Source organism: Typopeltis vanoorti, chromosome 8, assembly GCF_054136105.1.
Source record: "Typopeltis vanoorti isolate ZY-2024b chromosome 8, IOZ_Tvanoo_1.0, whole genome shotgun sequence".
In the NCBI taxonomy this organism is placed as follows: Eukaryota; Metazoa; Arthropoda; class Arachnida; order Uropygi; family Thelyphonidae; genus Typopeltis; species Typopeltis vanoorti.
This window is the reverse complement of record NC_143556.1, coordinates 125,558,851-125,586,382: the sequence shown is the minus strand read 5'-3', so window position 1 is coordinate 125,586,382 and position 27,532 is coordinate 125,558,851. Positions and strand designations below refer to the sequence as shown.

Below are 27,532 nucleotides of genomic sequence, written 5' to 3'. Positions count from 1 at the left end.
GGTTTAGATCCCCCCCCCCGCAGAATAAGGTCATTTTCATAACTTACTAGGAATTGTGAAAGGATTTCTGTCTTTCAGCTGATTTCCATTGGTACTACTAGTAGGAGAGATGAACTTTCTTTGGTTCAAAGCAGAATGTAACGACTTATAGCTTAGGAATTTATCGCTTACTTGCCTTTATTTTAATATGAATGAAACATTTTAATTAATCCATGCGAATTGACGAATTCATTGGAATATTATACGTTGATTTACCAATCGTTATAAATTGGTTCACTTGGATCAAGTTTTAATTTCCTGTTTTAGATGGGCTTCCTTTTCTATAAAAGTGTGCAGCAAATGATCGATTCGTGTTGCGTATAGAAATGCAGAGATAATGGGGCTTTATTACGAAATCAAGTGCACCACCATCGATCTTTTTTGCTTAAATGGCTTTCTGATGACGACCTGTCGTAAATTATGGAAAAATATTACGAGCAGTATTGAAGGTATTATGAATAGAAAAAACAACAGAGCACCTACACAAAAATGGACCCTATTATGAAAGAATTCATTCCTTATTAATAATGGATCAGTGAAATTCCACTCATATGAATATAATAGTAGTCAGATATTAATTTGTAGTTTGTTTTGTATTATCTGTGAATTAATTTTTAACTTACGTCAAGGAAATGTATTTGTAAAAATAATTTCTTCTTGAGTGGGGATTAATGTACAACAATATTCGGAATCTGCCATTAATTGCTATTTATATCATTTTATTAAGCTTTTTAGGCAGCACTCCTAATTAAGTATTCACATTCCCTATCTATTTACAGTAACATTATCTAACAGTACTAGATCAACCGAAGTCTGCATTAGAAAGCATTTTTATGGGTTTTTTTTCTATATTTAATGACGTAATTTCATTTCCATTGTTAGCGACAGGTGCTCTTAAATTATCTTCACTCGTTTGAAAGATTGTTTTTTTTTTTTTTAATTAAATTTTCAACTCTCACGGATTGATTGCTATATGATAGAAATAAGATACATAGCAGTACCCCCCCTCCCCTTAATCGTAAGATATCATTGTTTTATTTGACCACCCTGTTTCATGGGCATGCATTGAACAACCATTAATTGCAACAAATTATCCATTTGAGTGTTTGCAATAAGACTAAGAACACTATCTTAGAGATTAGTGGGAGGGAATTTGAGAGAGGATTGCCTTGAACATTGAGCATATATGGGTTATCACATCACGAGTGACAAGGGAAGGGAGAATCTATTATAGCAAAATACAGAAATGTGTTAATTATTATCTCTAAATAAACAATTGGTATAAAAGTAGTGTTTCAGCTGATCCATGCAACTTCTGGTAATCTGTAGGTTTTCTGATATTCCGCAGGTTTTCGAGCTGCTTACACTTTTTTTTCACGTTAAACCCGCTTAATGCGGGTTTAACGTGAAAAAAAAACTTAAGCCTTTCAAAGTATATTGTTGTTAGTTACAAATTAGAATGTGTAATACAAGTTTTCTCTATGTTAACTGTTAAAATATGATTAGAAATTGAATCAAGATCAAATTAACTTTCAGAAATTTGCATTCCTTAGCTTTTTGGTGCGTAGACAATTTATTTTGTGTCTATGCACTCCTGGAGGAGAGTGGAAAATTCTTAGCAGTTTTTAATACGTATATCCAGATTGAGATCTTAATTTAAACTTGAAAGTATATATGAGAAAAAAAGCGGAATATGTACGCTTTTCAGCACTTAAAGAGTAGTGTTTTGCATAATTATATATATACACACAGAAGTTTCTTTTTAAAAGTTTACGAATAACTTCCGTATTTTCATGTTGTATCTGCATTCGACTGGTATATAAGTGGCTGCCAGTCAAGTACACAAACTTCATAATTTAGTAGATTATTTGCATTCGAGAATTGCTCCGCCTCTGATGAAGAACGTTCATGTTAAAATGTTATAATCTGTTAACTGGAATTCTAGAAAACGTGTACATTTCAAATTATTCGTATTCAGCGTTACTGATATCAACCAATCGGCCGACGATGTTTTTTTTCTTTGAATGACATCTCCGTTTATTAATAGTTTAGTTTATGTATGTAACGTTCCTTACTTCGCAATGGTCAGACATTATGCAAACAAATATAAATATTTACATGAAGCTTACAATGTATATATAATAATATGCTGTATAAATATAGATTCATCTGCAAATTAATTCAAAAATGATAGCTTCTGTCATTATTCCGCTTGAACGAACTTAATAAAATTTACACACCTTGTCTTTGAGTGATTTCTTGTCATATTTAACAGTCAAATAAATAAAATAAATCCGGTAATGCCTCTTCGTTCTCCTAAACTGTAGACAGTGATTTTCTTTTCAGCGACATTTTATTTATTTATTTTTATTTATTTTGTTTTTAAATCGATAGTCATCCAATTTCCAAGTCTGGTCATCGTCGAAGAAGACTTTTTTAATCCTGATATAATAATGCCTTGTTCCTATTTCTAAACGAAATTATTATAAAATTCGCTAGAAAAAAAAAACTGTTTAAAGGGGAACTTGAATACAATGCAACTTCCAATTCCATCTAACAACACCCACACCCATGAGGAGTGGATCCGATCTCACGGCCTGCGGGTAGGAGAACAGATACGCTAATCACCCGGCTAACCAGGTCACCAAATATGCAGCTGAATTTCATTACACTTATTAGGTTTTTTAAAAAAATTATTAGAACATCGTTCCTGACTTTTGAAATAATTTTCCGATCCAACCCAATAGGATTGATAATCTAAAGAGATATATAAAAGTTCTAATAGGAAGGTTCAGTAAAAAATGTAATTTTCTTTTCATATTTGTAGTCGACTGCAGAAATTGCACTTAATTGACAAAATGCCAAAGAAGCTAACAACTTAAACACGATAAAATGATGCAATAAATGAAGTTCATTAAAGATTTTTTATGAACTTACATAAGTATATTTTTAGCGAAAGCACATTTTTCGTTTTGAAAACGAAAATCAAGATAAAATAACTTTAGTGACAGTTATTTCACCTGGATTTTATTGCGATTAGTGTTGTACATTATAACATGTCTTCCTAATCAAAGAAAGATCATAATTATGATTCTACCAGGAATTAGCAGGCAATAATTAGTTTGCTGTACGACGATATATATATCGTCGAAATTTCCAATTACTATGCCTATACTCTAATGGCAACCCAACCTATTCTCACTAAGCACGTATGTAGGTGTGCACATATTATTTTTGTGCACACACAAAAACGTCGTCGGCCTATTGGTTGATATCAATAACGCTGAATACGAATATTTTGAAATGTACACATTTTCTAGAATTCCAGTTAACAGATTATAAGATTTTAACATGAACATTCTTCATCAGAGGCGGAGCAATTCTCGAATGCAAATATCTACATCCATTACACGCCTTGACTCACACTTACCGAACCAACTTTTTGTCTTTTTCTTCCATTGCATATACTTCTGTTCTTTGGAACAAATTTTTTATCCAAAGAGCGCAATCCTCAAAGGCCTTATTTTTAGTTTAATCTCACTTATGAAAGATTAGAAACTTATATTATCATTATCGCGCTGGGCTTAATGTAATACTTGATTCACGCTCCAGACTACCACTTCCATTTTTGTGGGTAGTGAGCCGCTTTGTAGTCTGTTGGCTGCAAAGCTACTCGCTATCCACTCAGGTAGTATGGATGCCCTTACGAATGAGATAGAGATAAAGCAAATAACATTTTTTTTTTAAAGCTTATTTCGCACAATTACAAAAATGAAAAAAAAAAAAGCTCATTAACCCAAGAGTTAGTTCTTATTTTTACTTTCGTTTGATTTTATCTCCTGCTTTCTTAAAAGCATCTTGTGAAACCTAATCTGACAAAGCAAAAAATGTTCTTTTGAACGTTGAAGGAAAAAATCTTCCCTTGTAAAGTCATGGAACAAGTGTTTTCAATGCAAATCGAAAGATATAAATACCATATAAATGGGGATAAAGAGAGCACAGTCAAAAAATGACTTGTTTCTGCAAAAACAGCAAATTTTACCGATAAACACTATAAAATTATACTGTTTGCAGCTTTTGCTTTTTTTTTTTTTTTTTTGGTAAAGCAATTTTACAAATGAACACTTCAGCGGAGAAAAACTGCATCGAGTGATGATCTCCGTATTAAAAAAAAAATATTTCAAAGCACTATCTATTTGCATTTAGGTAGAATAACTAATTCTTAGTTAAAATATGACTGGCATATCCTTAATGCTTTGTTTTGAGATCGTTGTTATAAAGATTATTTTGCTGTTTCTAAACCTTAGGCCTTGGGAAAAAAAATAACATCAAAGAAATTTGTTGAAAGGATTCATGCTTTGCTGATATCTGTGATTAAATGCAAGGAAATGTTTTGAAGAGATTCAATGATATATGACCAAATCACATAAGTTATGTAATTTGTTGATTGATTGTTATTAGAAATGTTTGTCCTAATTTTGTTTTTACGCTAAACATTTGAATTACAAGTATATCGATTATCGTAGCCTAATCTGCTTCGGCCATAATTACAACCTAACTAAGCTCTCTATGGCAATCTTATTAAGTAATATTTTATCTTTTTATCATGAGAGATTTAAATATTAGACTTTTTACTTTGTTTTTTTTAATGCAAAAAAGTAACATATATAAACTTAGCCTGCATACTCCACCAATAAACATGCATTTGAAATTCTAAGTATTCTAAAGAACACAAGAGCACTTACATTTTGTCAAAATTTGATTTAAAAACTAATAAATCACAGAATACGTTAGCAAAAAATTGCAGCTATTTTTAACTGAAGTATTTTTTTATAATCAAATTTTTGATAATATGAATTCGTTTGTAGGGCTACTTGAAATCTTTAGAAAATTTGCATTTTATCAATCAAATCTGGCAACAATTTCTGAGTTATTTCCCGATATAACTGTGTGATGTAATTTTGATTCGCCAATATGACGAATTACACTGAATTTCATTTCGATATGGATGGAATTGCTTAATCACTTATTTAATCCTATATATTTTACAAATTGCATTTTACGAGTAAATTATGAACGAATTGATGTAACCCACGTAGGTTAGAACGTAATCATCATTTATTGATTATATTACACGTATATAATATAATATAATGGCATCTAAGCCATTAGCAATATCGCTTTCACCACAGCATAACAATGACAAGCGAGTTAGATGATAGCTATGCTGTGGTGAAAGCGATTTCGCTAATGGCTTAGATGCAAACTAGATATTGCATGCACAAAATTTCCTTTCGATTCTCTCATGTTGTTCCACTGAGGATTTCGTATGTAATGATTTTGTAAAACAATAGTGCATCACTGAGTGGGAAAAGCCATTGGAAAAAGTTGTGACAAAAATGTAACAAAACATAACGTAGATTATTCAGAAAGGTAATAACAACACTAAATTTTGCGATTAATTATTTTTTTTTCAATTTTGCATTACTCTTAACGTACTGCATTATTTTTTCCCTCTAATAACTGATCCCACTTTTAACATGTTAGTGAACAGGAAGTGCCATGATTTCTGGCACTTTTTACGGGACGGCAATAGCTTTCTTGAACTTAACTGAAAAAAAGGTTGTTCATGTTTTTCAACAACATGCTTACACCAGGAGTGTCCTTTTTATATCCGTAGCATTTCTAGGGATTGTCCGACATAGTATTGTAAAGATATATGAAAATTACAACTAAAAAATTGAACCTTGCAATCTGTTGAAAATCTTAACCTGACTTCATAACATATACTTTAGACGCCAGCCACAAATTTCAGATCACGAAGATTCTGATACTACTCCCTTTTGTTTTTTTTTAAATAAAACAAACAAACCTATTAAAACACCAGCTCAGTTACCTCTTAAGCTAACAACCGTAGGTGCTAATGCAATGCAAGGGCTAATCACAAATTATGCATGCATGTGAGAGAAATATATTTTTTTATGTATAAAATATTTTACCTTCACGAAATCCAAAGACTAATCGTAGGTATCTACACAATTACCCAACTTGACCCCACAATCGATTTTTTTCTGTTCAGACCGTTTTTTTTTACTCTGAAAAAAATCTCGAATCTATCCTACTGTTTTCATACGAAGGTGTGGCATGAACTGGCCATCATTCCTTCACTTTGCTTTAAGCCTGAAACAGCGCGAGCATCTGTGGCTCTACATCCATACACGTCTTGGCTCACACTTACCGAACCAACTTTTTCCCTTTCTTTCCATTCCATTTATTATTATTATTATTATTATTGTTGTTGTTCCGGGCAACTCCAAGGAGTCGACAGACTCATCGAGGGAGGCCCTAACATCATATCAAGAATAACTATTCGACATTGACACAGTATCTATCATACCTTGCCTTGAACTCATTCACAGTCGTAGCACCCACAACAGACTCTGGAAGCTTATTCCACTCATTCACCACTCTCCAAGTAAAAAACCTAGCTCTAACTCCCTTGTCAACCACGCACTTGCCCAGCTTCCATGCATGGCCCCTAGTCCTCCCACCACCAGTCATATTTTCAAAAATATCTTCTGGATCAATCTTATAGAAACCCTTCAGTAATTTGAATGTCTCAATCATATCACCCCTCCTTCGCCTATCGTCCAATCTCTGCAACCCACACATCTTCAACCTATTCTCATAAGGTTCATTCCACAGACCTTCTATCATCTTGGTCACTCGTCTCTGGATCCTCTCCACTTCCTCCCCATCACGAAGAAACCCTGGTGCCCATAACTGGGCACAGTAATCCAGAGGGGTCTTATCAAGGCGCGATACAGAGGAACAACAACTTTTTTGTCTCTGCATTTTAAAGTATTTTTCAGAAGCCAAGTGATTTGATGAGCTGATTTAGTCACTTTTGCAATGTGCCCCCTGAACTTCAATTCCCTATCCACCAACACTCCCAAATCCCTGGCTTCATCAATCTCCTGGAGTACGGTTCCACCAATGCGATATACTGCCGCTATTCTTTTCACCCCAAAGTGCATAACCTTACACTTTGCCACATTAAATTGACATCCATTTTTCCTAGCCCAGTCCTCCAAACTATCCAAATCATCCTGTAAAATTTTGACATCCTGTGCACTCACAATTGCTCTACCCAACTTTGCATCATCAGCAAACAAGTGAACACTTCCTCTCAGATCCTTTCCTATATCATTGATGAACAAATTGAAAAGCAGTGGTCCAAGAACAGAGCCCTGCAGCACACCACTAGTCACAAGCCGTCGTTTAGACTCCACTCCTGCATAAACCACTCTCTGGTATCGCTCCTTCAACCACCTTCCTATCCATCTCACCAACCCTATATCTATCCCCATCTGCTCCAGTTTACTGATTAGGGTTCCATGTGGTATCCTGTCAAAGGTCTTGGCAAGGTCCAGTAGTATCACTGTAAACCCATTATCCCTATCCAGTTCAGCCGTCACTGTGTTATAGAACGTGAGCAAGTTACTGAGGCACGATCTACCCTTCACAAAACCATGTTGTCCCCCTTACAATATCCCATTTTCATCTATCCAATCCTGTATTCTTTTCTTGACTAATTTCTCTAAGACCTTGACAATGATTCCTGATATGCTAATCGGTCGGTAATTTACAACAGCAGTCTTGGAACCACCTTTATGCAGTGGAACTATTTTCCCCTCTTTCCACCCCCTCGGGACTAACCCAGACCAGAGACTCAAATTAAACAAATGGTCAAGGGTACTGACAATTCTTTAGCTGCTTCTCGTACGACATGCTGGTATATCATCCAAGCCCACGGATGTATTGACATTGAGGTTATGCAATAGACTACTCACCTCCACTTCATTCACCACAATTCCCGTATAATCTACTGGTTTATTCGTTTCTGCAATGTCACCACCTGGATGATATATACTTGCAAAGTGCTCACTCAGTAACTCAACTATATCAACTGATTCAGTTACCTCCCTACCATCGGCATTCTTTAAAATCATTCTGCCATGTACATTTTTCCTTTTACTTGCTACATATCTAAAATACTGTTTAGGATTCTCTTTAGCCTGCATGGCCAATGTTCTTTCGTAATCCTTTTTTGCTTTTCTTACCACACTCGTTACCCTTCTGGCCTGCGCTTTATACCGTTCACGTGCCTGCCGGTCACCTTTCTCCTTAAATTCCCTCCATAGTTGTTTCTTTTTTGCAGCTCAAGCTTAATGGTGTTATTCATCCATTTAACCCCTACTTGATTTATTATTCGGACTCTAGGTATACAGTCAGCCATTGCTTCATGCAAACACTTCTTAACTGCCTTCCATGCACTATCAACTTCTAGTCCTTGCAGTTGTACATGTCATGGCACTGAACCAATCAAACTCCTAAGCTTGTCATACTTTCCAGCCCGATAATTCCACATGTACCCTGTCTTAATTGAAAATTCCACACCTTTAGCCACCTCCCAAGTCAAGACCCTATGATCACTCTCACCAATAGGTGGCAACTTGGTCATATTTGTTACAGCCAAATCCTCAGATGTAATTACTAGGTCAAGCACTCTCTGACCCCTAGTATTTTCCATTACATGCTGTCGCAGATAGTTATCCCTTAATAACCGCATAAAATCCAACTCCTTCCTCCCGTGTGTCCTCTCCTCACTCCAATCAATGCGACCATAGTTGAAATCTCCCATAATAATTACCCTCCTTCCACTCATTTCTTCTATTTGCTTGTGCATACTGTCACCACCATCTTTTCCATCACCTGGTCTATAGCAGCACCCAATTGTATATTTAGTTCTGCTAGCCACAATTTCACACCAAATGGCCTCAAATGTGCTGTTTTCTCTATCCTGCAATTCAACTTCTATTCTCCTTGGCTGTAGCTCATCAGCAATCATCAACAATACTCCTCCACCTATTTTATTCTCCCTGTCATTCCTGAACACACTATACCCATCACATTAAATCCCACTAGCTATATCATCTACAGTCAGCCATGATTCACTAATACCAATAACCTGTGGTCTGGAAATGCCAACCATGGCCAAAAACTCTTCCTTCTTGTTCCTAATACTGCTAGCATTAGTGTACATAAATTTAAAACCCTCATTAGCCCCAAACCTACTTTGATGCCTTATATTAACTATCCCACTCTGATTTGTTGTCCTTATTCGCTCGGTCATATTATATTCATTCATACATTCAACTGCCTCCCTAAGGACTGTATATCTAACCCCCCCCCCCCCTTAATAAATCTAGTTTCCCTGAATTTGCACATCCATTGCATTCAGCAACACTTTCTCAAGTAACCATTACACCGTAACCATTCAAATGCAAGCCATCCATCTTATATAGATCCTTTCGCCCATCGAAATCACTCCGCACCTCCACAAATTCCACACCACTCGTCCTACATAACCCACGCATAAAGTCATTTGCAATTATGGCCCTCCTTTTAAACATTTCACTGTCATACCGTGGCAAAAGACTAATAATTCTAACTCTCTCAGTCTTTTCTTTTGCTACCTCAAACAATTCATTCAGGTCTTCTATCATTTCCATTTTATCTCCTTTCAAATCATTCGTACCTGCCACAACAATCATTTCTTTCACCCTTTCCTTTTGCTCTCTAATAGACTCAGTTACATCCTTTATGGTCGCACCAGGTTGGTACGATTTTGTCAAATCCTCTACTAACACACCTCGTACTAACGAGTCTCCATACAGCATTCTATCCTTCATTTTGTTCATGTTCACACTCATACGCCTATTTTTCCTGTTATATTTTTTATTATTGGTTGGTTCATTCAGTCGACTTTTGCTCATACGTTCTAGCTGCTGTTTTGCCCTTTGTATCGCACCATTCAACAACGCGATCTCACTCATTGCATCTATCTCATCTTTTTTATTCTCTGTAAAACCATTAATACTATCATTCACACTTTCACAATTTTCTGGTACTACCTCGCCGTTTCTTGTCATATCCCTATTTTCTTCATTCTGAAGTTTGACAAAAAATATCATACTCACGATCCGAAATACACTTCAATTCCTCATTCTCCCTACATTTTCTACACACATTCACTCCTTTATTATCATCTAACCACACTCCGCAAGGCGTACATTTCGCAGATAGTACACTGAATCATCTCCTTTACATTACCGTTCTTGAAAGAAGATGGCGAACCATCATTACTGGCCGCCATTTTCCTTCGTACTGGAGCCATTACTAGTAACGTATTTTATCAAATTATAAATTATAAACAACAAAAACACACAAAGAGACGCACTAAGATACGCAAGGCAAACAAAACTACGCAATATTAAAGTAAATTTATCAACGATAACTGAAAATAACGCTTATCTTATCTGGAGCTTTCACGAAAACTACACATTATGAATCCCTCTAGAGGCGACTTCCCGACATAGATTATGTTATAAAACACTTTAGTACACTAACTACACTAATAAAATTACAATAATATACTAAAATTATACAATTAAATCTAACAAAATATTAATAAATCAACAAAAATCGCAAAACTTTCAGGAGCTCTCCGACAGTACGTCCTTCCACCAGCTAGCCTCGACACCAGTTTATCTCTGTCTTTGGAACAAATTTTTTATCCAAAAAGCGCAATTCTCGATTGTTTGAGAAACATGTCGCGTTCCTTTTTACCCGTTTCTCTTTAATTACACATGCTGTGCTCTAATGAATAGCTAGGGAAAAAAAAAAAAAACACCGTAAAATTAGTCTTCATACTCTCGTATGAAACCAGCTAAGTCGGTTCATTTTCAAACCAAATGGCGCATGCCAATTCGTTCCTCGAGTAGGATTTAGTAAATTTAGGGTGGTCACATATTTCTGGCGAGTAGCATTTTTAAAGGCATTTTCAAGCCAGTACGTTAGCCAGTCTCATATAGTGGGGGAAGGAGTTTTCTTTAAACAAACCGGCAGAAACACACAAAATTAACACATACTTCTAAATAGCCCAATTCCAAAATTATTCTTCGTAGTGCACATTCCTAAACGTGCCGTGCTGTAGTTAGGATAAACATAATTTTAACCTGCACCATCCAGTCCCATTTTTGATTTATAACTGATGAAAATATAATTGTGTGCACACCTACTTACGTGCTTAGTGAGAATAGGTTGGGTTGCCATTAGAGTATAGGCATAGTAATTAGAAATTTCGACGATTTCTCTCTCTCTCTCTCTCTCTCTCTCTCTATATATATATATATATATATATATATATATATATATATATATACACACACACACACACCAAAATAAATGAATGTTGGTCTGGTGGAAAACATGATTCTAATTTCATCCAACGCAACTAACCCAGTATAGCAAACCAATTACTGCGTGCTAATTCTTGGTAGAATCATAATTATGACCTTCTTTCTTTGATTAGAAAGACATGTTATAATGTACAACACTAATCGCAATAAAATCCAGGTGAAATAAATTTCAGTAAAGCTATTTTATCTTGATTTTTCGTTGCTGTATAAAAACCTGTGTATTAATGAGATTTTTTTAAATACGCTGTTATCTACCAGTTCTACTTTTTCTTGTATTACTTTGGGTACATTTAGCCTGATGACTTCCTTGTTTTAAATTTAATGCCTACGATACTCGCATTTTTAAATATTATATTAACTGGCATAATTAGTTCCAGAATCTGTTTCAAAATTCATTTTCATCTAATGATTAAAAACAAGCTTTAAAACCTTTTAATGTCGCTACCCAGTATAAGAATGAACTATTTTCAAGTTTGCAACGCGTGAAGTCTAGTCATGCATATTGCTTTACATATCATGATTTTACTTTTACTTCCATAAATCGATAGAGCATTGGTTTTCTTGGAATAATCAATAGATGGCTCATCCAGACTTGCTACTGCTCGAAAATTGATTCTATTTCTATATATTATTTTATGTTTTTCATAGTACAGTTTAGTTTCTTGGCAACCAAAGAAAATACGAATAAAACAAACTGAAAAATATACGTCGTTATCTGAAATGGTTTACTAATTTTATTTACTATTAAAATTTTTTGCGCTGAAGAAATTATATCGTAATCGTTTAGCATTAGAGCTTCTAAAATATACAGAGCATGCTCATTATATATAAAGATATCTTTGAGCAGTGCACAGTTATCACATTTCCTCTGCATTTTTTTTTCAAGGAAATGTATTCAAGAATATATAAATGTATGGAAAAAACAACAACAAAAAACTACTACAGATTTTTATTATTGCAATAGAATACTTAAATACAGTTTTAAATTTTCTATTTAAGCTGTTAAATATTTCCCTTTACAGCTGTTTCCTAATCAGATTTTCTATATGTTTTAAACAAATTTATTTCTTTTTGTGATAATTTAAAATATATAATTCCAATCAATTTTGTTTTATATTTTCTTAGCGCGTGCCAAAGATATTCATTATCAAGTTTTTTTTTTTTTTTTTTTGTTGTTAATTGTTGACAAAACCTAAACTTTTTTGACGAATGAAACCATAGCTTACAGATTTCAGAGTAGAGTTTTTCTGCCATATTCGGCTTAAGGCAGATTATCTGGTCATTGTTCATAAAATCTACAGTTCTCAGGTTGAATAATGGAGTCCTAATAAAGGGAAAAGTCAGAATGCTGGTTTGCAAGACCATCTGCGGTTAAGGAGAAGGAGTGAAAATTCTGTAATAGAAGACAGCTATCATCGTCGTGCTTTTTAATCCACAAAGGTATGTTTTCTTTTGTTTATCTGACCCGCCTTATATCTTAAAGAAAAAGGAAGCTGAAAGTAGAGATCACAAAATTATTTTCAGATGCTCAATTGTTTCCTAAGTCTGCAGACTGTATGATATTACACTAGGGAGGCTGCGTTTAGCACGCTTACTCTCCCGCTTTTCATAGGAGGGCCCAATAGGCCAGAACTTTCAAATCTGGCTGGAACAGGACCTATTTTTACTACTGAACGGGTGTTGTGTGGAGATTCTGGAATAGTAATGGAGGCTCGTTGTTTTTGGCAGAAATACCGTGAATAGAATTTCTTGGTCGTAGATACTAGAATTGTATCCGTAATTCATTTAAATTTACAGTCCAATGTAATTAATTTCTTATAAGCGATGTGTTACTCTTTAATTATTTTTAATTTTGAAAATGCAGCCACCAACGCAACTCAGTTGTCTTCTCTGGCTTTTCTAACCAGAAGAGGCCATCGCTGTACACTGCTCTCGAAATGGTCATGGACAAGCCGCTTATAAATGCCAGAAAATCTATAATAGCCATTTTCCCCGAAGAGTTAATTACTAAAAACTGTCTTGCTTATTAAGAATAAGAAGACAAGATACAACAACCGATAATCTACAAAAAAAATCCAGTCTTTGTGTTTCAGAGTCTGCAGATCTGACACCGATCATTTATGATTTCAATTTTATTGTAATACTCATTTCTGATATAAATTGTTAAAAGAGAAATACAGTAAAAGTTTTAAACTTCGCATGAAATTGAAATGTCCATTAAAAGGGATGTCAACAATCACATTCATTATTTTTTTGCTTATTAGGGTATAATTTTTGGAACAAGTATAAAAAAATCACAATTATACAACTTATATAACTTCAGTGAGACTTGTTATTATTTTGCAATAGCGGAGTGAACTATAAGACTGATTTTAATTCTCATGAGAAAAAAAGGTTTTGATTACTCATATTTTATGAAGTTTGATAGTTTTTTAGTGGGATATTTACATTTCACATTTATGTTAATACTTAAAGCAGAACAGTTTTGCAGTTTGTGAAATACGTAGCTTGTATATTTTTTGCTGCTTCAGTTCGTAATGAAATTATACAAACGTGGACGTGAGCATAAGTGTAAGATAGTGTTGGTTGGTTGCCAATGTTTTATTGGCGAGAAAAAGATTCCGAAAGAACACGATATAAATCGGCTGATGCAGTTAGGAGTGCTTCAGACTTAGATAATCGAAATGTAAGATCTGACAATATTGGAAACCTATCAGTTTCGAAGAAAATTGTTCATGGTAAGCTAATAACAGCGAAATTTAATTCCATGATTCTCTATGTGTACTATAAATCTCGTGAGAGTATAACCAGGCAGAAGGAACCCTCAACATCACGGACAATTTCTAACAGTAAAAGTGACTAAGTAACGGTTATGACACCATGTAATAAAAATGGTCCAACAACCTAATATGCCTGCAAAACCTGTAGTATTATCCATTGAGCAGTTGTTGCATTATGTAGATTGGAAAGTGAAATCGATAGAAGTGAGAATGAGTATACGCAGCGACATCGCTGCGAGAATCTTATAGCTTGACATTGAAATTTGATATTTATTCTATATGTTAATGATTATTATGTATATTCGTTTGTCATTTAAATTATCAATTGAGATAAAAATGATCTGCAAAAAAAATAATAAATTTTGTTGATTATATTCGTTAGTTTAAATTTTAATCGCATTTCTGAAATAATATAAGTTACAAAAAAAAAAACAACTTTAATTGCTTTACATTTCGAGAAAAAAAATTAAAATAGATAACCTAAGCTCAAACTAATTTTTCCCTTCTATTTCTATTTGCAGTCATCGTGATGTGTGCTTCCCCTGATGCGATTCGAGAAATTCTTCTAGCAGCTGAAGAGCTTGGAATGGTCAAGAGCGGGGAATATGTTTTCTTTAGCATTGAGCTATTCACAAGGTAGGCTATTTTTTATTTTTTTGTATTTGCTATTTCAGCTTGACAATGCTGTCGATGTTTTACTAACCACTGACAGCTTCTTCAGTGGGTGGGACGGAATATATTTAAGCGCCCACACTTTGCATATTTAAACTACGTTAACGACCTGATTGCGTGCAACTACTGGGGGAATGTTAACAGGATTTCGAAACACGTTCTTTGTCGAATTTAAAGTAATAATTGTTCGTCACCAGTTTTTCAGGCTACAGTCATGGAATATTGATGGTGGATTAAATAAATGCAGCGAGGTGGTTGCGGATATGTTTTCTAAATATTGAACGATATTCTTTCTAAATTCCTATTGTCCCTCCCCACGCACTCTACATTTACTTGTTTCCATCATCGGTAATAGCACAGCAAATGATTAACAGTGAATTCTTATTTACACTTCATGCTACATAATTCGAATTTAATGCTGCATTTTTTCAAACTGAAAAAATGCACATTGTGAAAACTATCAATTTATTCAAAGGAATTTGGCTGTTTTGACAAATATGCAGTTCGCGTGCGCACTAGCAGCGTTAACGCGTGAAAAATTCCAATGCACTTTTCAGAATAGAATTTGTCAGATTGTGGGAATTTGAATCTCTAGCGTTTATACTCGCGATCGTATTCTGTGCTTCAAAACCTAAGCATCTGTCTATCTACTTTACGCGCATTAGTTGGCATTAAATCAAGCAATTGTTATAAGATGTAGATCAAAATGAGAATGCCTATAAGAAAATCGAAGCAATAATGGAAACACATAATGTAAAGACTACAGTAATCTATTAGTGAATAATTATTGACTTAAGCGAATTGAATTTAGTATTCCGTTTTGGATATCAAACTTTTGTTTAATCATTACTGCTTCGAGAAAATAATTTCGGATGTTGCAACGGTTCTTAGGGATGCGACTGGCGTTCATTCTTGAAATGTTTGAAGCGTATGTTACATATGAGTACCATAATTCGATAATCTGAAAACATTTCTCTGTAGACCAAATACAAACTTTCATTCTGTGGGATTCATCGCCTCGGGCAGGGGAGATGTTTGCTCCGCTACCCAGAAACCGCAATCCTCTAATTTCTGAAGAAAGATATATGCTTGGAATAATTCCAGTAATAGATTTAGGCCCAGTATTTCGAAGAAGAAAAAAAAAACTGTTACAAAACACCGCAATACGATTCATAATACATTATTTATCTTAATCAATATTTATTTTATTTGAGGAATGCAACCTTTTACTCATTGAAAATCCGTTAATATTATCTTTTCGGATGTCTGATGTCGTTTAATAATCTTTAAATATGTTCCGGAATGCCCTCACCCTTAATTACTCTGTTAGCTATAGATTTGTCTCCATATTCAGTGACTTTTTAAAAAATCTACTGTTAGCAGAGTAACAATTAAACCTTTCTTAATGAGCTTCGCTCACTGATTATTCAGAAACATTCATTCAGAAAAATCGGGTAAGGATTCGTAGTTAAGAATTCTTCTAGTTTTCTGAATGTCGTCAACGACAGAAGTTTGTCTACAGAAGGGAGGATATTAAATGGGAGAAAGACATCGAAATTGCAAAGAAATCCTTCTTGATCAAGGCGCTTCTTAATGATTATGAAAACTCTCAGTAAGTTAGCTAACATTTTTTTCTTGTGTTTTCGAAACGTTAATTCTTCCTCCAGTTAACTGCACAAAAGAACTATTTTCTTCCTGAATTAATTATGACAGGCAGATAGCCACACATTCCTTGCCTCTGAATTATAGAGTGGTTGCTGGAGGATTACGTGCGCGGCATTAAGTTTTCCAAGTGGGTTTCTCACAAATGGAACTGCTGCTGAATGCAGTTTTCTTTGCCCGCATGCGCTTTTTTTTACAGAAGGAAGAAGCGTTTCGGCACACGTGCAATATACGTAATGGAAAAAAGAAAACCATTCAAGGGAAAGTTAGCTCTTCAGGGTGGTGAGTGCACGGATGGAGACAAAAGTTTATTTAATTTCGTGTGATTTCAAGAGTGTTACACAACATAAACAATTTTTGTGAAATCTTTTCGGTGACCGAAGTAAAGAAAAGCGATTCGCTTATTACAATACTTTTCGTTACGTTCTAAAACTTTTAAAATTACTCACTTTTGCACTTCATTATCATCTTTATTTTCTCTAAGTGATGATTAAAAAATCAAAGAATTTCATTCTTAACTTTTTCACCTGAAAGTTTGTTTTCTAAGCAATATAGTTTACTTTCGTTCCGCAAATCTTTGCAGAACAAGGCAGTGCATTAGGAGATTGCTTTTCGAAAGGTTTATAATCATTCTGAGAAATCCATGTTATGAATTGAATTCACTAAACGATCACAACAACTTTTAAGTTTAAGAGAAATTTCGCTGAGCATCAACAAACGATGAGAACTAATGAGATTTTAAGTACTTTGAGTGCCCAAAGTGCTCCCTTTTTTTTTTAAAATTATTTCTAACTTTCTAATGCAGAAGGTTGTTTTTTGTATGCTTTATTCTTCCAAACAGCGCGTTTTTCTTTGGTACTTCGATAGACATTTATTAGTCTAATTGTTAACTGTAGTGAAAATTCGTAGCAGTAAGTGAATTTTTCACATTATAATAGCGAAATAAAAGAAAACAAGTTAACATTGTACGTTTCCGATTAGAATTGCTCTATTGTAATGCAGTGAATTCATAGGACTAAAATTTATTTAGTTCATCTTGTTAGGATAGGTGCATGTTATAGAAAGGAGCACAGGTTGTGATAGCGAGGTGAAACACCAGAAGCATGAGAAGCCTAGCGCAATCTTAAAGGACAAAAAGACTATAGCCCATTCTCTACAGATTTTGTGGTCTAAATACTTGGGAGCGTACTGGTAACTTGTTGCTATGTTTGTCCACATAAGGCAAGCTCGTTTTATGATCTCGCCTGTATGGAGTTGAAATATCTGCAGTTTGAAAACTACTGTTGCATCACCTCTTACAGGTTGATATGGAACCTGGGTATGTCTTTAAGAAATCGAAAATATCGAATATTTCCTGGAATAAAACTACCATTCGAGGGAGAAATCTTGGCAGGCACGTTAGCATCACAATTTTAATCCCTAACTCACGATGACTCCAACGTTCGCGTCTTAGAAAGCCATCATGTTCTTTACGATGACACCAACGTTTTGAGTCATGTTTTTTTAGAAGAAAAGCATTCCAAAATACTTCTCAAAATTGCTTGAGAGCCGTTGTTTTGCTTTCAATATAATTTATTCATATTTCGTCAAACTAGGGAAAATTGTTTATGCAAATTTGGAATTTCCAGAGGAATGATCTATGTTGTACGAATACCAAAATTTACCAAAATACTCCCTGTATTTTTTTTGTTTTTGTTTTTACAAATAGTACGGATGGGGTTGGTATTGACCCTTCCTTCATATAAGCGATGGTAAAGAGAAAATGACCACAGTTCCCTATAAACGAAAAGGCGTAAAATGGATGTTGTGAAACCATTAAGAACTAATGCCTGTCCTCAGTTTCAAAAACAGTCGCCAATTAAAGGATAATAATCTAAGATCATTTAAGTGAATAAAGCTGTATATTTCCAGGACTGTTAAAAGAAGTTATTACTCCAAGTGAAAAAAGCATGAATCGTTTTTATTTTGGACTCCAAATTAAAAAATATGCAAAATGTTAATTTCAGTACTTTTTTCGGTGATTCAGACATTGCTTTTTTTAAATTTATACAACAATGTGCAAGTGACTTCATCTGCTGAGCTAGGATAAAACTAGAACATAGGAAAGTTTATTTAATTGAACATTTATTTAATTTTCGTAGAACGTTTTAGATTGTATTATTTCAATCGTATCTTTTATTTTATTTTATTTTTTTATCAAACTCATCAAACTCTGCAAAAATTTATAATTTGCCTTTCAAAATCATCATCATTTATTTATAAATAAAGCGCAAATAAATAATAGCAAAATAGCGGTATCCAAGCCCACGATATCGTTTGGATATCATACCTTCCGAAATTTGCATGAATTCTATAATGGAGAAGAACGAAACAGACAATTTTAATATTTTGCTGTATAAAATAGTAATGCAATGTCAGTAATAGTTTACCAAAAATCTTGATATATAAATGCTACCACAATCCATAGCTACAGTTAATAAATGAAGTATAATATATAAAACATTAATAGTAATTCGTTTCCGGGCTTCCTTGGCCCAACGGATAGAATCGCGGATTTCCAATAGTGAAGGCTTCGGGTTCGTACGCATTCCACTGTGGAATGGGTGTTTACGAATGTCTTCATGTGACACACGATTTTCTTGACGTGATATAATTCCTGACGATTTTACTGACCACCGACCTGTTAATAGGTGTCTCGAAAAAAAAACAACTACTATTTTGCAATCGAAAACAGGGTTCCCGGATCTTACCGTTAGTTCTTCCAACATTCTACTTATGTAATGCAACTGCCATGGCGCGCATGTCTGAATTCGTATTGTCACTTAAGTCATTTTACATTATCCAATTAATTTTATTTTTCATGCTGAAATTTTAGTTAATTATATTACAATGACTGTGGGATACTTAATGTTTACGATGAGTTTTGACTATTATTTAAAAAAAAAAATCCTGAAAAAATAGGAAACAACGGTAACAAACTGGTTACGTTTGAGTATACTAAGTCTTTATCAGTAAAATTAATAACCAGGTGTTAGTAGGCGCAAATATTACCGTATTGGGAAGGGCAATTGGCATCAGCCGGCAGGGTGTAGCATAGAGGCAACCTGCCTCACGGCGCGGCTTAATAAGGGCGCTCGCTCAGCCATATTGAGGTAGGCGCCGTCGCTACGCTAACAATTCCTGTTAGCGTAGCAAGTGCGGAAAGAAATTTTTCCAAGCTTAAACTGATTAAAAATTATTTGCGAACAGTAGTGACCCAAGAAAGATTGGTTGGTCTAGCAACTATATCGATAGAGGCGAACATAGTTTATAATTTAAATTTAGAAGAGCTCATAAACAGTTTTATTGTGCGATATCCCCGTAGAGCAAACATTTAATTAATATTATGTAATCGCTCTCGGCGGAACCCTGTAACCCCCAGAGAGCGCATTCCCTGGGTGGCGGATAGGGAAGCCCACCATGTATATGTATGTATACATGCGCGTGTTTGTGTATGGTGGGGTGGTCCGAATATACTGAATAAAGACTAGTGGAACAACAGGGCCATAAGGGGCAATCATCTTGATTGTAAGGGAAGTGGCACTCCCATGGATCCTTAGCTGGATTTCTCCTCTTCTTTTTTCTACTTTGAGGAAAATCCACTTACTTTAATCTTTCCTATAAAGCCTTATCAGTCAACTCTTCTTATTTTATGACCCTTATGCTATTACAGTACTCGAGGGCCATGGGGATCTTTCCATTTCTAGCCTTACAACTATGCCCTCTCTATAAACCTTACTATAATTCTTATATAATGTACTCTTTTCCCATTCAATATACCCTGTTCCTCCTATGGGTTTAAATTCGGAAGAAGGCTAGTTCAGAAGCCTTAAGGTAACAGCCCTACCACTGAACTCTTCCATCGTCAGGCTAGTCCCCTGACATGGAGAACATAATTCTACTTGTAAGCTGACAGAAAAAGGTAATCGGATTGAATCTATGGAAAACGACCCTGGAATGGAAAAGGTAAAACAGAAATGGAAAACGACAATATATAATACACATAGCAAACTGGAATGTAAGAGGAATAGCATATAAAGAAATATAATTAGGCCAACTATTAAATGAAAGAAATTTTAAAATAGCAGTAATCACTGAAACAAACAAAAAAAATTAAAAGGAACTATGAGAACCGAAAATTTTAATGTGATATACAGTGAAGTCGACAGAGACCAAAGAGCACAAGCAGAAGTCATGGTTTGGATTCATAACTTCCTTTCAAAAGAGTTAAAACAATATAAATTATGGAATGAAAGAATAATGGAAGCTAGAATAAAAATAGATAGAGGCTATTTAACAATAATTGGTTTATGCCCCAGAAGAAGGAAGAGAAAGGATAATACAGATTTTTATAATCGGCTACAAAACATATAATAAAATAAATAAAAATGATTACGCAATTATATGAATTCCTTCTATAAACATAAAGACATACATAAATATACTTGGGCAGCAAGAGGATGGAAATCAATATTAGATTACTTCATATTAAATGAAAAGACATCAAAATTTTCACTAGATGTTAGAATTCACAGAGGATATGAAATAAGCAGTCACCACTTCCTCATTAATATAAAATTAAGATTACCACCTAAATGGCTACACGTAACAAGAACAGAAAGAAAAAGTGAAACATTTGTTTATAAAACTAGACTATTGAATGACACAAATGTACAATGGCTATATGAACAAAGAATTTACCAATATCTAGATATGGCTTAATATAAAAACGATACTAAATGCAGCAGCAAATGAAAGCTTAGGAAAGACCAAAAAATTCAATAAAAGGAAAAAAAAACTGATGATCTGGGATGATACAATCAAAGAAATAAGAAAAAAAGAAACCTATCAGAAATGGTTAAGCAGTAACAGATTAGAAGATGAAATAGAATATAAAAGAATAAGAGCCATAGCTAAAAGAGAAGGCAGAAAAAGACATGGAGAATCATGGAACAAATTTGTTTTTAATTTAGAACATGATTTATATAAAATAAGACCCAATGTATATAAGATTTTGAAACACTTAAATGCAGATACTAAAACATAAAATTAAACACCGAATTGAAATTAGAAGAATTTCTAAATTACTACACAGAATTGTGGACAGTATTTTGAAAAAGATAACTGACAAACAATTAACGAAAATGAAAAGTCAATAACTAAAGAAGAATTAGAAATCAGCCTGAAAGAAACAAGAAACGGAAAAAGTATACCTTATTTGATCACAAAGGAACCGAAAAAATTATGAAAGAATTAAACCAAGAACCAGTAATAGAAAAAATTAAAAAATATAAACATAAATGGATGGAACACGTTCAAAGAATGAAAACAGAAAGATTACCAAAACAAGCCTTAAAGTACAAAGCCATTAGGAAAAAAGAAATCCAGGACGTCCTCTTAAACGATGACTTCTAAGGCCGGAACAGGCCACGTTAGGCCTAAATCCTAGATACGCATGATGATGATTATGTAATCGTTTTGCATTAATGTTTCTCTTGTAATAAAAACAAAATAACAATTGGAGATTTTCTTATATTTTTACCTTATAATCCATCAGTGGTGAGTAGTATGGTACACCTGTATGGAAGTTTTAATTGGGTCATACAGGGTCACGCTTTCAGACTGAATGGTATGACATCATGTACATGGAAGTTTTAATTGCCACCTGAACTGGTTTGATTGGTCTTTTTTGACCAGCTGGTGTGACGTTGATAGTTTTCCTACAGCATCATTTCTAGCGTAGTTTTAATTTCTCCCCTTATCAAACAGTAATTAAATTTATCCCCTCGACCTTTGTTTCGAGCTCGTAATAGGCTAACGTTTTTGTACCTCAACCAATGGGGGGGGGGGGAGGTTTGGCTTATTTTCGGCCCGAATCGAGGTCATGTGCCCTGAGTTGTCTACGTGTACGTTTTTGAGGTCATCAGACTATATGTCATTATCAGTTATCTTAAAAGCTTTTAGGGAAGGTAGCAACAGTTGTTTTTGTTTTTGAAGTTAATACTCAGGTGTCTTTTTTTTTTTTTTTTTGCAACCAGTTATGGAACCTCACAGGTAGAGCATAGTTTTAATGCATGTTTTATTTCCTCTCTTATTAAAAGTAATTTAATTCATCCCCCTTATCAGTGTCTGTGATTGGTTGTAGTTAGTCACATGATAATTTCAACGTCATGATGTTTCTCTTCTAAAGAGGTTGTGTTCCCCCCCCTCCCACTTGCAAGCATCACGTGATAATATTCTTTTCTAGCGTCGTTTTATTCGATGTTCCCTCCTTATTAAAAAGTAATTACCCCGTATCTTGTCTAGGGATTGGATGTAGTTCGGTCACATGTATCTCTCTCCGAGTCAAGTGACTGTTTAATTTTATTTTTTATTTTGTAAATAACGAGCTCTGTCTAGTTCTTGAATTGTTTCTTGAAATCCTCTAAGTATGTCTAAGGCTAGTGTTAAGTACTTTCTTACTAATGGAGTATGTCTGTATTTATCTATGTCAGAGTTAGATCCTGAAATATGTCTTGAACCTCGTACAGCTACAATAGTTTTTGGTGGTTCTGATGTATGGGATGTTCTGAGATTCCAGCTTCCACAAATTAAACGATGCCCACAGGAAAATAGAGGAGGGGAATTTTCTCTTCCCTCTTGCACTGTGAGAGTGGAAGGAGGTCTTGTTCGTTTTGTTAGAGTGATAGTGTGATTCAGATGTAATATTAACGTTGATTGATCGTGTGAGTAGTATTTCCCAACATCTTGATGTTTTGAAAACAAATGCTAACATGTTTCGTCTTATGTCAGAAGTTCTTGCATAAAATGTCAAGGATGTTTCTATAAAGATGGGTTTGAAATCATCTTCTCTGACGGATGGACAGTGTTTGGAAGTGATTTCGTCATTTATGAAACATTGTTCTCCATTTTCGATGATAGAGGAATGTGAATTGTTGTGTAGTAAAGAAGGTGTGGAATGTACCTTACAGATGTATAGTATCTTTTATGTAATGATTTATCAACACAGTTATTTGCGTTCTTTATTGTCTTACATGTAAATATTTACTCATAAAAATGTATTTAACCTGAACCAGTGTCTGTCTATGTTAATTTTATGTTAAGATGTCTACTGATTTAAGTAAAATATATTATGATTTGTCGAACCCGGGAGGGTTTGGAAGCATATCATCTTTGCAAAGAACTCCTGGACATAATATAAGAGATGTTAAACGATGATTACAAGAGCAACCTATCTATACATCACATAAACCAGTGAAATGTAGATTTAGACGATTGTAAATTATTAAACTTTCACCTACAGTTAACTTAAACACTCTCCTCTTTGCAGAGGACCAAATAATAATTACAAATTCTGAAGATAACTTACAGAAAGCTATTTTAAATCTAAATTAGATATCCAAAGATTATGGTATGATAATATCAACGGAAAAATCAAAAACTATGGCCTTTAAAGGACAAGATCCATCAAAAGAACTAAAATAGTATTAGATAACAAGATCTTAGAACAGGTGAATTCATTTAACTACCTAGGATGTATGATCACTTATGAAAATGAAAAAGATATAAACATAAAAATTGCAAAATACTTAAAAATAACAGGCGTAATTAACTCTATATTTAAACCAAACCTAGTTCAAAAACAAACCAGGCTAAACGTATACAATACATTAGTCCTACCGGTCTTAATGTATGGAAGCGAAATCTGGACAATAAAACAAAAAGACAAACAAAGATTAACAACAGCAGAAATGAAGTTTATGAGAAAAACTGCAAAGTATACCCTATTTGATCACAAAAGAAACGAAGATATTATGAAAGAATTAAACCAAGAACCAGTAATTGAAAAAAATTAAAAAATATAAACATAAATGGATGGAACACGTTTAAAGAATGAAAACAGAAAGATTACCAAAACAAGCCATTAGGAAAAAGAAAACCAGGATGTCCCCTTAAACGATTCAACGATGACTTCTAAGGCCGAAACAGGCTATACTAGGCCTAAATCCTTGATACGTATGATGATGAAACAAAAGTAGCTGGAATTGCTCATCAGTACCAGTGTGATTTGATGGATTTAAGTGCTGTTGCTAGATTTAATAATGGTTTTAAATATTTATTAACTATGATTGATGTATTTTCTCGTAAAACTTGGGTTCACCCTCTCAAAACCAAAGAAGGTTTAGAAGTATCCAGAGCTATGCAGAAGATCCTATACAGATACAGGTTGACAGAGGAAAAGAATTCTGGAATAAACATGTACGTGCTTTACTTGAAAAACGAGGGATACATTTTTTCTTTTCTAAAGGTGACACCAAAGTATCGATAGTAGAAAGATTTCACCGTTACTTTACGAGGTCGAATGTGGCGTTATTTCACTTATAAAAATACATACACTTATGTTGATACGTTACCTGAACTTTTAAAAGGGTATAATTTATCTAAACATAGATCTATTGGGATGACTCCTGAAGAAGTGAATCACGGGAACGAGAGTAACGTATACGAACGGTTATATGGTCAGAATGAAGAACCGATCCCTGTACTGTTTAAGGAAGGCGACATTGTGCGTATCTCCAGACAAAAAAAAATCTATTTGACAAATAATTCATACCTTCGTGGACCGAGGAAAGCTTTATCATCAAGACCGTTCTTTTTACTAATCCTGTCACCTATCGACTCGAAGACACAAGACGGAAAAGGGAAAAAGAAATTTCTGGTCGTTTTTATGCCGATGAAATGCAAAAGGTACCAGACCTGAATTTTACGTTGTTGACAAAGTGTTGAAACAAAGAGTTAGAAGTGGTATTCCGGAGTTGCTAGTGAACTGGCGATCTTATCCAGACCAGAGTTGGGTTCGTGCAAGCGAAGTATTCCGTTTATAACAGCTCTCTGGGGTATTATTGTGATTATTTATGTTTTGTCTCCTGTAAACAAGATGATTCTCCCTGAGGGTGATAACTATATAATTCCAAATCGAGATGGTACAGGTAAGAGCGTGCGTTGTTCGGTAATTGTGTGTTTGGAAGATATAGTAACGCTTCGTTCAGTGATATAATTGTAACCTGGATGAGTAAAAATCGATCCTCACCTAAACAGAAGCAAGTATACAAGAGTGATAAATTCGTGTTCTACCACCTGAAATTTTCACTATACCTTCCGAGGACAGATATGGCTGCTGGTTATCCGAAAATTAATCAAGTTGGTCTAAGGTTACGACTTATAAGGGCAAAAACTGAATTTGCCTTGATTTCTACTGAAGCTAAACCAAACTACAAAATTGTTTTTGAAGAGGCAACGTTATTTGTGGGAAAAGCTAAGATTTCACCTTCGATTTTACTAGCACATGCCAATGTTTACAAAAAGCAAAAGCCAAATATCCCTTGGAACGTACAGAAGTCAAAACATTTTCAATAAAGCAAAGGACTTACGAGTGTTACTCGCGATAATTTATTTCTGGGAAAAATTCCGAGAAGAATTGTGTTAGGATTAGTTAGTTCTAATGCATTTAACGGGAATTATATCGAGAATCCATACTGTTTTCAGAATTTTGATTTGAACTTTTTATGCTTTCAACTCGACAACACACAAATTCCTAGTCGTCCGTTCTCACCACGTTTCGACATGAACGTTTATACGAGGGAATATTATTCACTAATCAACGCGATGAAGGTGGCTTTTGAAGATCGCTGGTTGGATATTAAACTGAATGAGTATGCAGAGGTTTATTCACTTTATGCAGTTCATCTTACCCCAAGCGAACAGTCTGATAGCGAAGCCTTTACCCCTGTCCACGACGGCAATCTTTCATTGAATATAAAATTTGCCAAACCCTTAACACAGAATGTTACTGTTATTCTATTGTGAGAGTTCGGAAGTTTATTGGAGATCTCACACCAGCATGACATTATTTTTGATTACTCGGTGTAAAAAATGAATACGTTAGATTTGGAACAATTATTATCTTTAGATAATTTTACTAAAGGGATGCCGTGTTACCGAAAGATCATCTTCCTAAAAACATAGAAGGAAATTTCACAGCCATTTGTAATACGGATGAGTCTTATTTACCTGGGCGCCACTGGGTAGTCGTAAGCATCAAAGAGAAAAAGCAAGGGATATTTTTCTGTTCTTTTGGAAGTAAGCCAGACAAGACGTTTCTTGAATTCTTCAACAGATTTTGTGAAAATATGTCTTACAGTACCTCTTACAATGTAAGATTCAGTCAAATAGTAGCGATACTTGGGGTTTGCATTCTGTATTTTTTTTTTTGTAAGTTACTGAATAGAGGTTTTAATGTGGATGAAATATTATGTCAGGTGTATTCTACTTCTCAACATTATAGTGATTTATTAGTGTTATCCATATATATATATCTTTAACCACAGATTGTAGTTGTCCGTATTCAGATGGTAAATGTTTTCTCTCCTTTTTACCTGGTTTCTTCAAAACTCCCAATAAAAGTTCAAGCATATTCACGTCAGGTAGAGGCATATTGTTAACTTGTATGGAACTATCAGAAGACCAGTCGACACCTTTCACTTTAAGGTAGGACAGTAGTAAACGCGCACTTTGATGCAAATTTGATGGTAATCCTAGTAAAATAGCATCATCACTTGATTGTTGAAAACTGACGACAGGGACTGGATTAATGACCGATTTTTTTTCTTTGAATAACAGATATGGAGAGTGTCCTTGTATAACTTGACTTTTTCATCAGAAGACAACGAAGACATTTTAAAAATTTTTACGATGCCTTCATCCAAACTTTGTACTTTTTCGTGGAGCACTGTTTTAATTACAGCATCCATCAACGACTTATTAAACTTCCAAGCAGCGGTGCTAAAAGAGGAATGAGAGCTGTCAGAAATCCTCCTCCTTTTTGCAAAACTTTCTTTTTGGAGGCGAGAGAGACATGTTTATTCGCGAGATGACGAATCTGAGTCTTACATTTTGAAAGCTTATGTTTCTGATTATGTTTCGGGTAACGTACCTTTCAGCAAATTTAAACAAACT

At 34.5% G+C, this 27,532-nt stretch overlaps 1 protein-coding gene across 1 annotated transcript in view; it reads left to right on the top strand.

The window, feature by feature from the left end:
* Positions 1-27,532, top strand: part of LOC150104334 (atrial natriuretic peptide receptor 1-like) — a 282,793-nt gene that overhangs the window by 39,074 nt on the left and 216,187 nt on the right. The window contains exon 2 of the mRNA XM_090396460.1: positions 14,665-14,779. Within this exon, the coding sequence (XP_090252586.1) occupies positions 14,665-14,779 (115 nt within the window). The remainder of the gene's footprint in view (positions 1-14,664; positions 14,780-27,532) is intronic.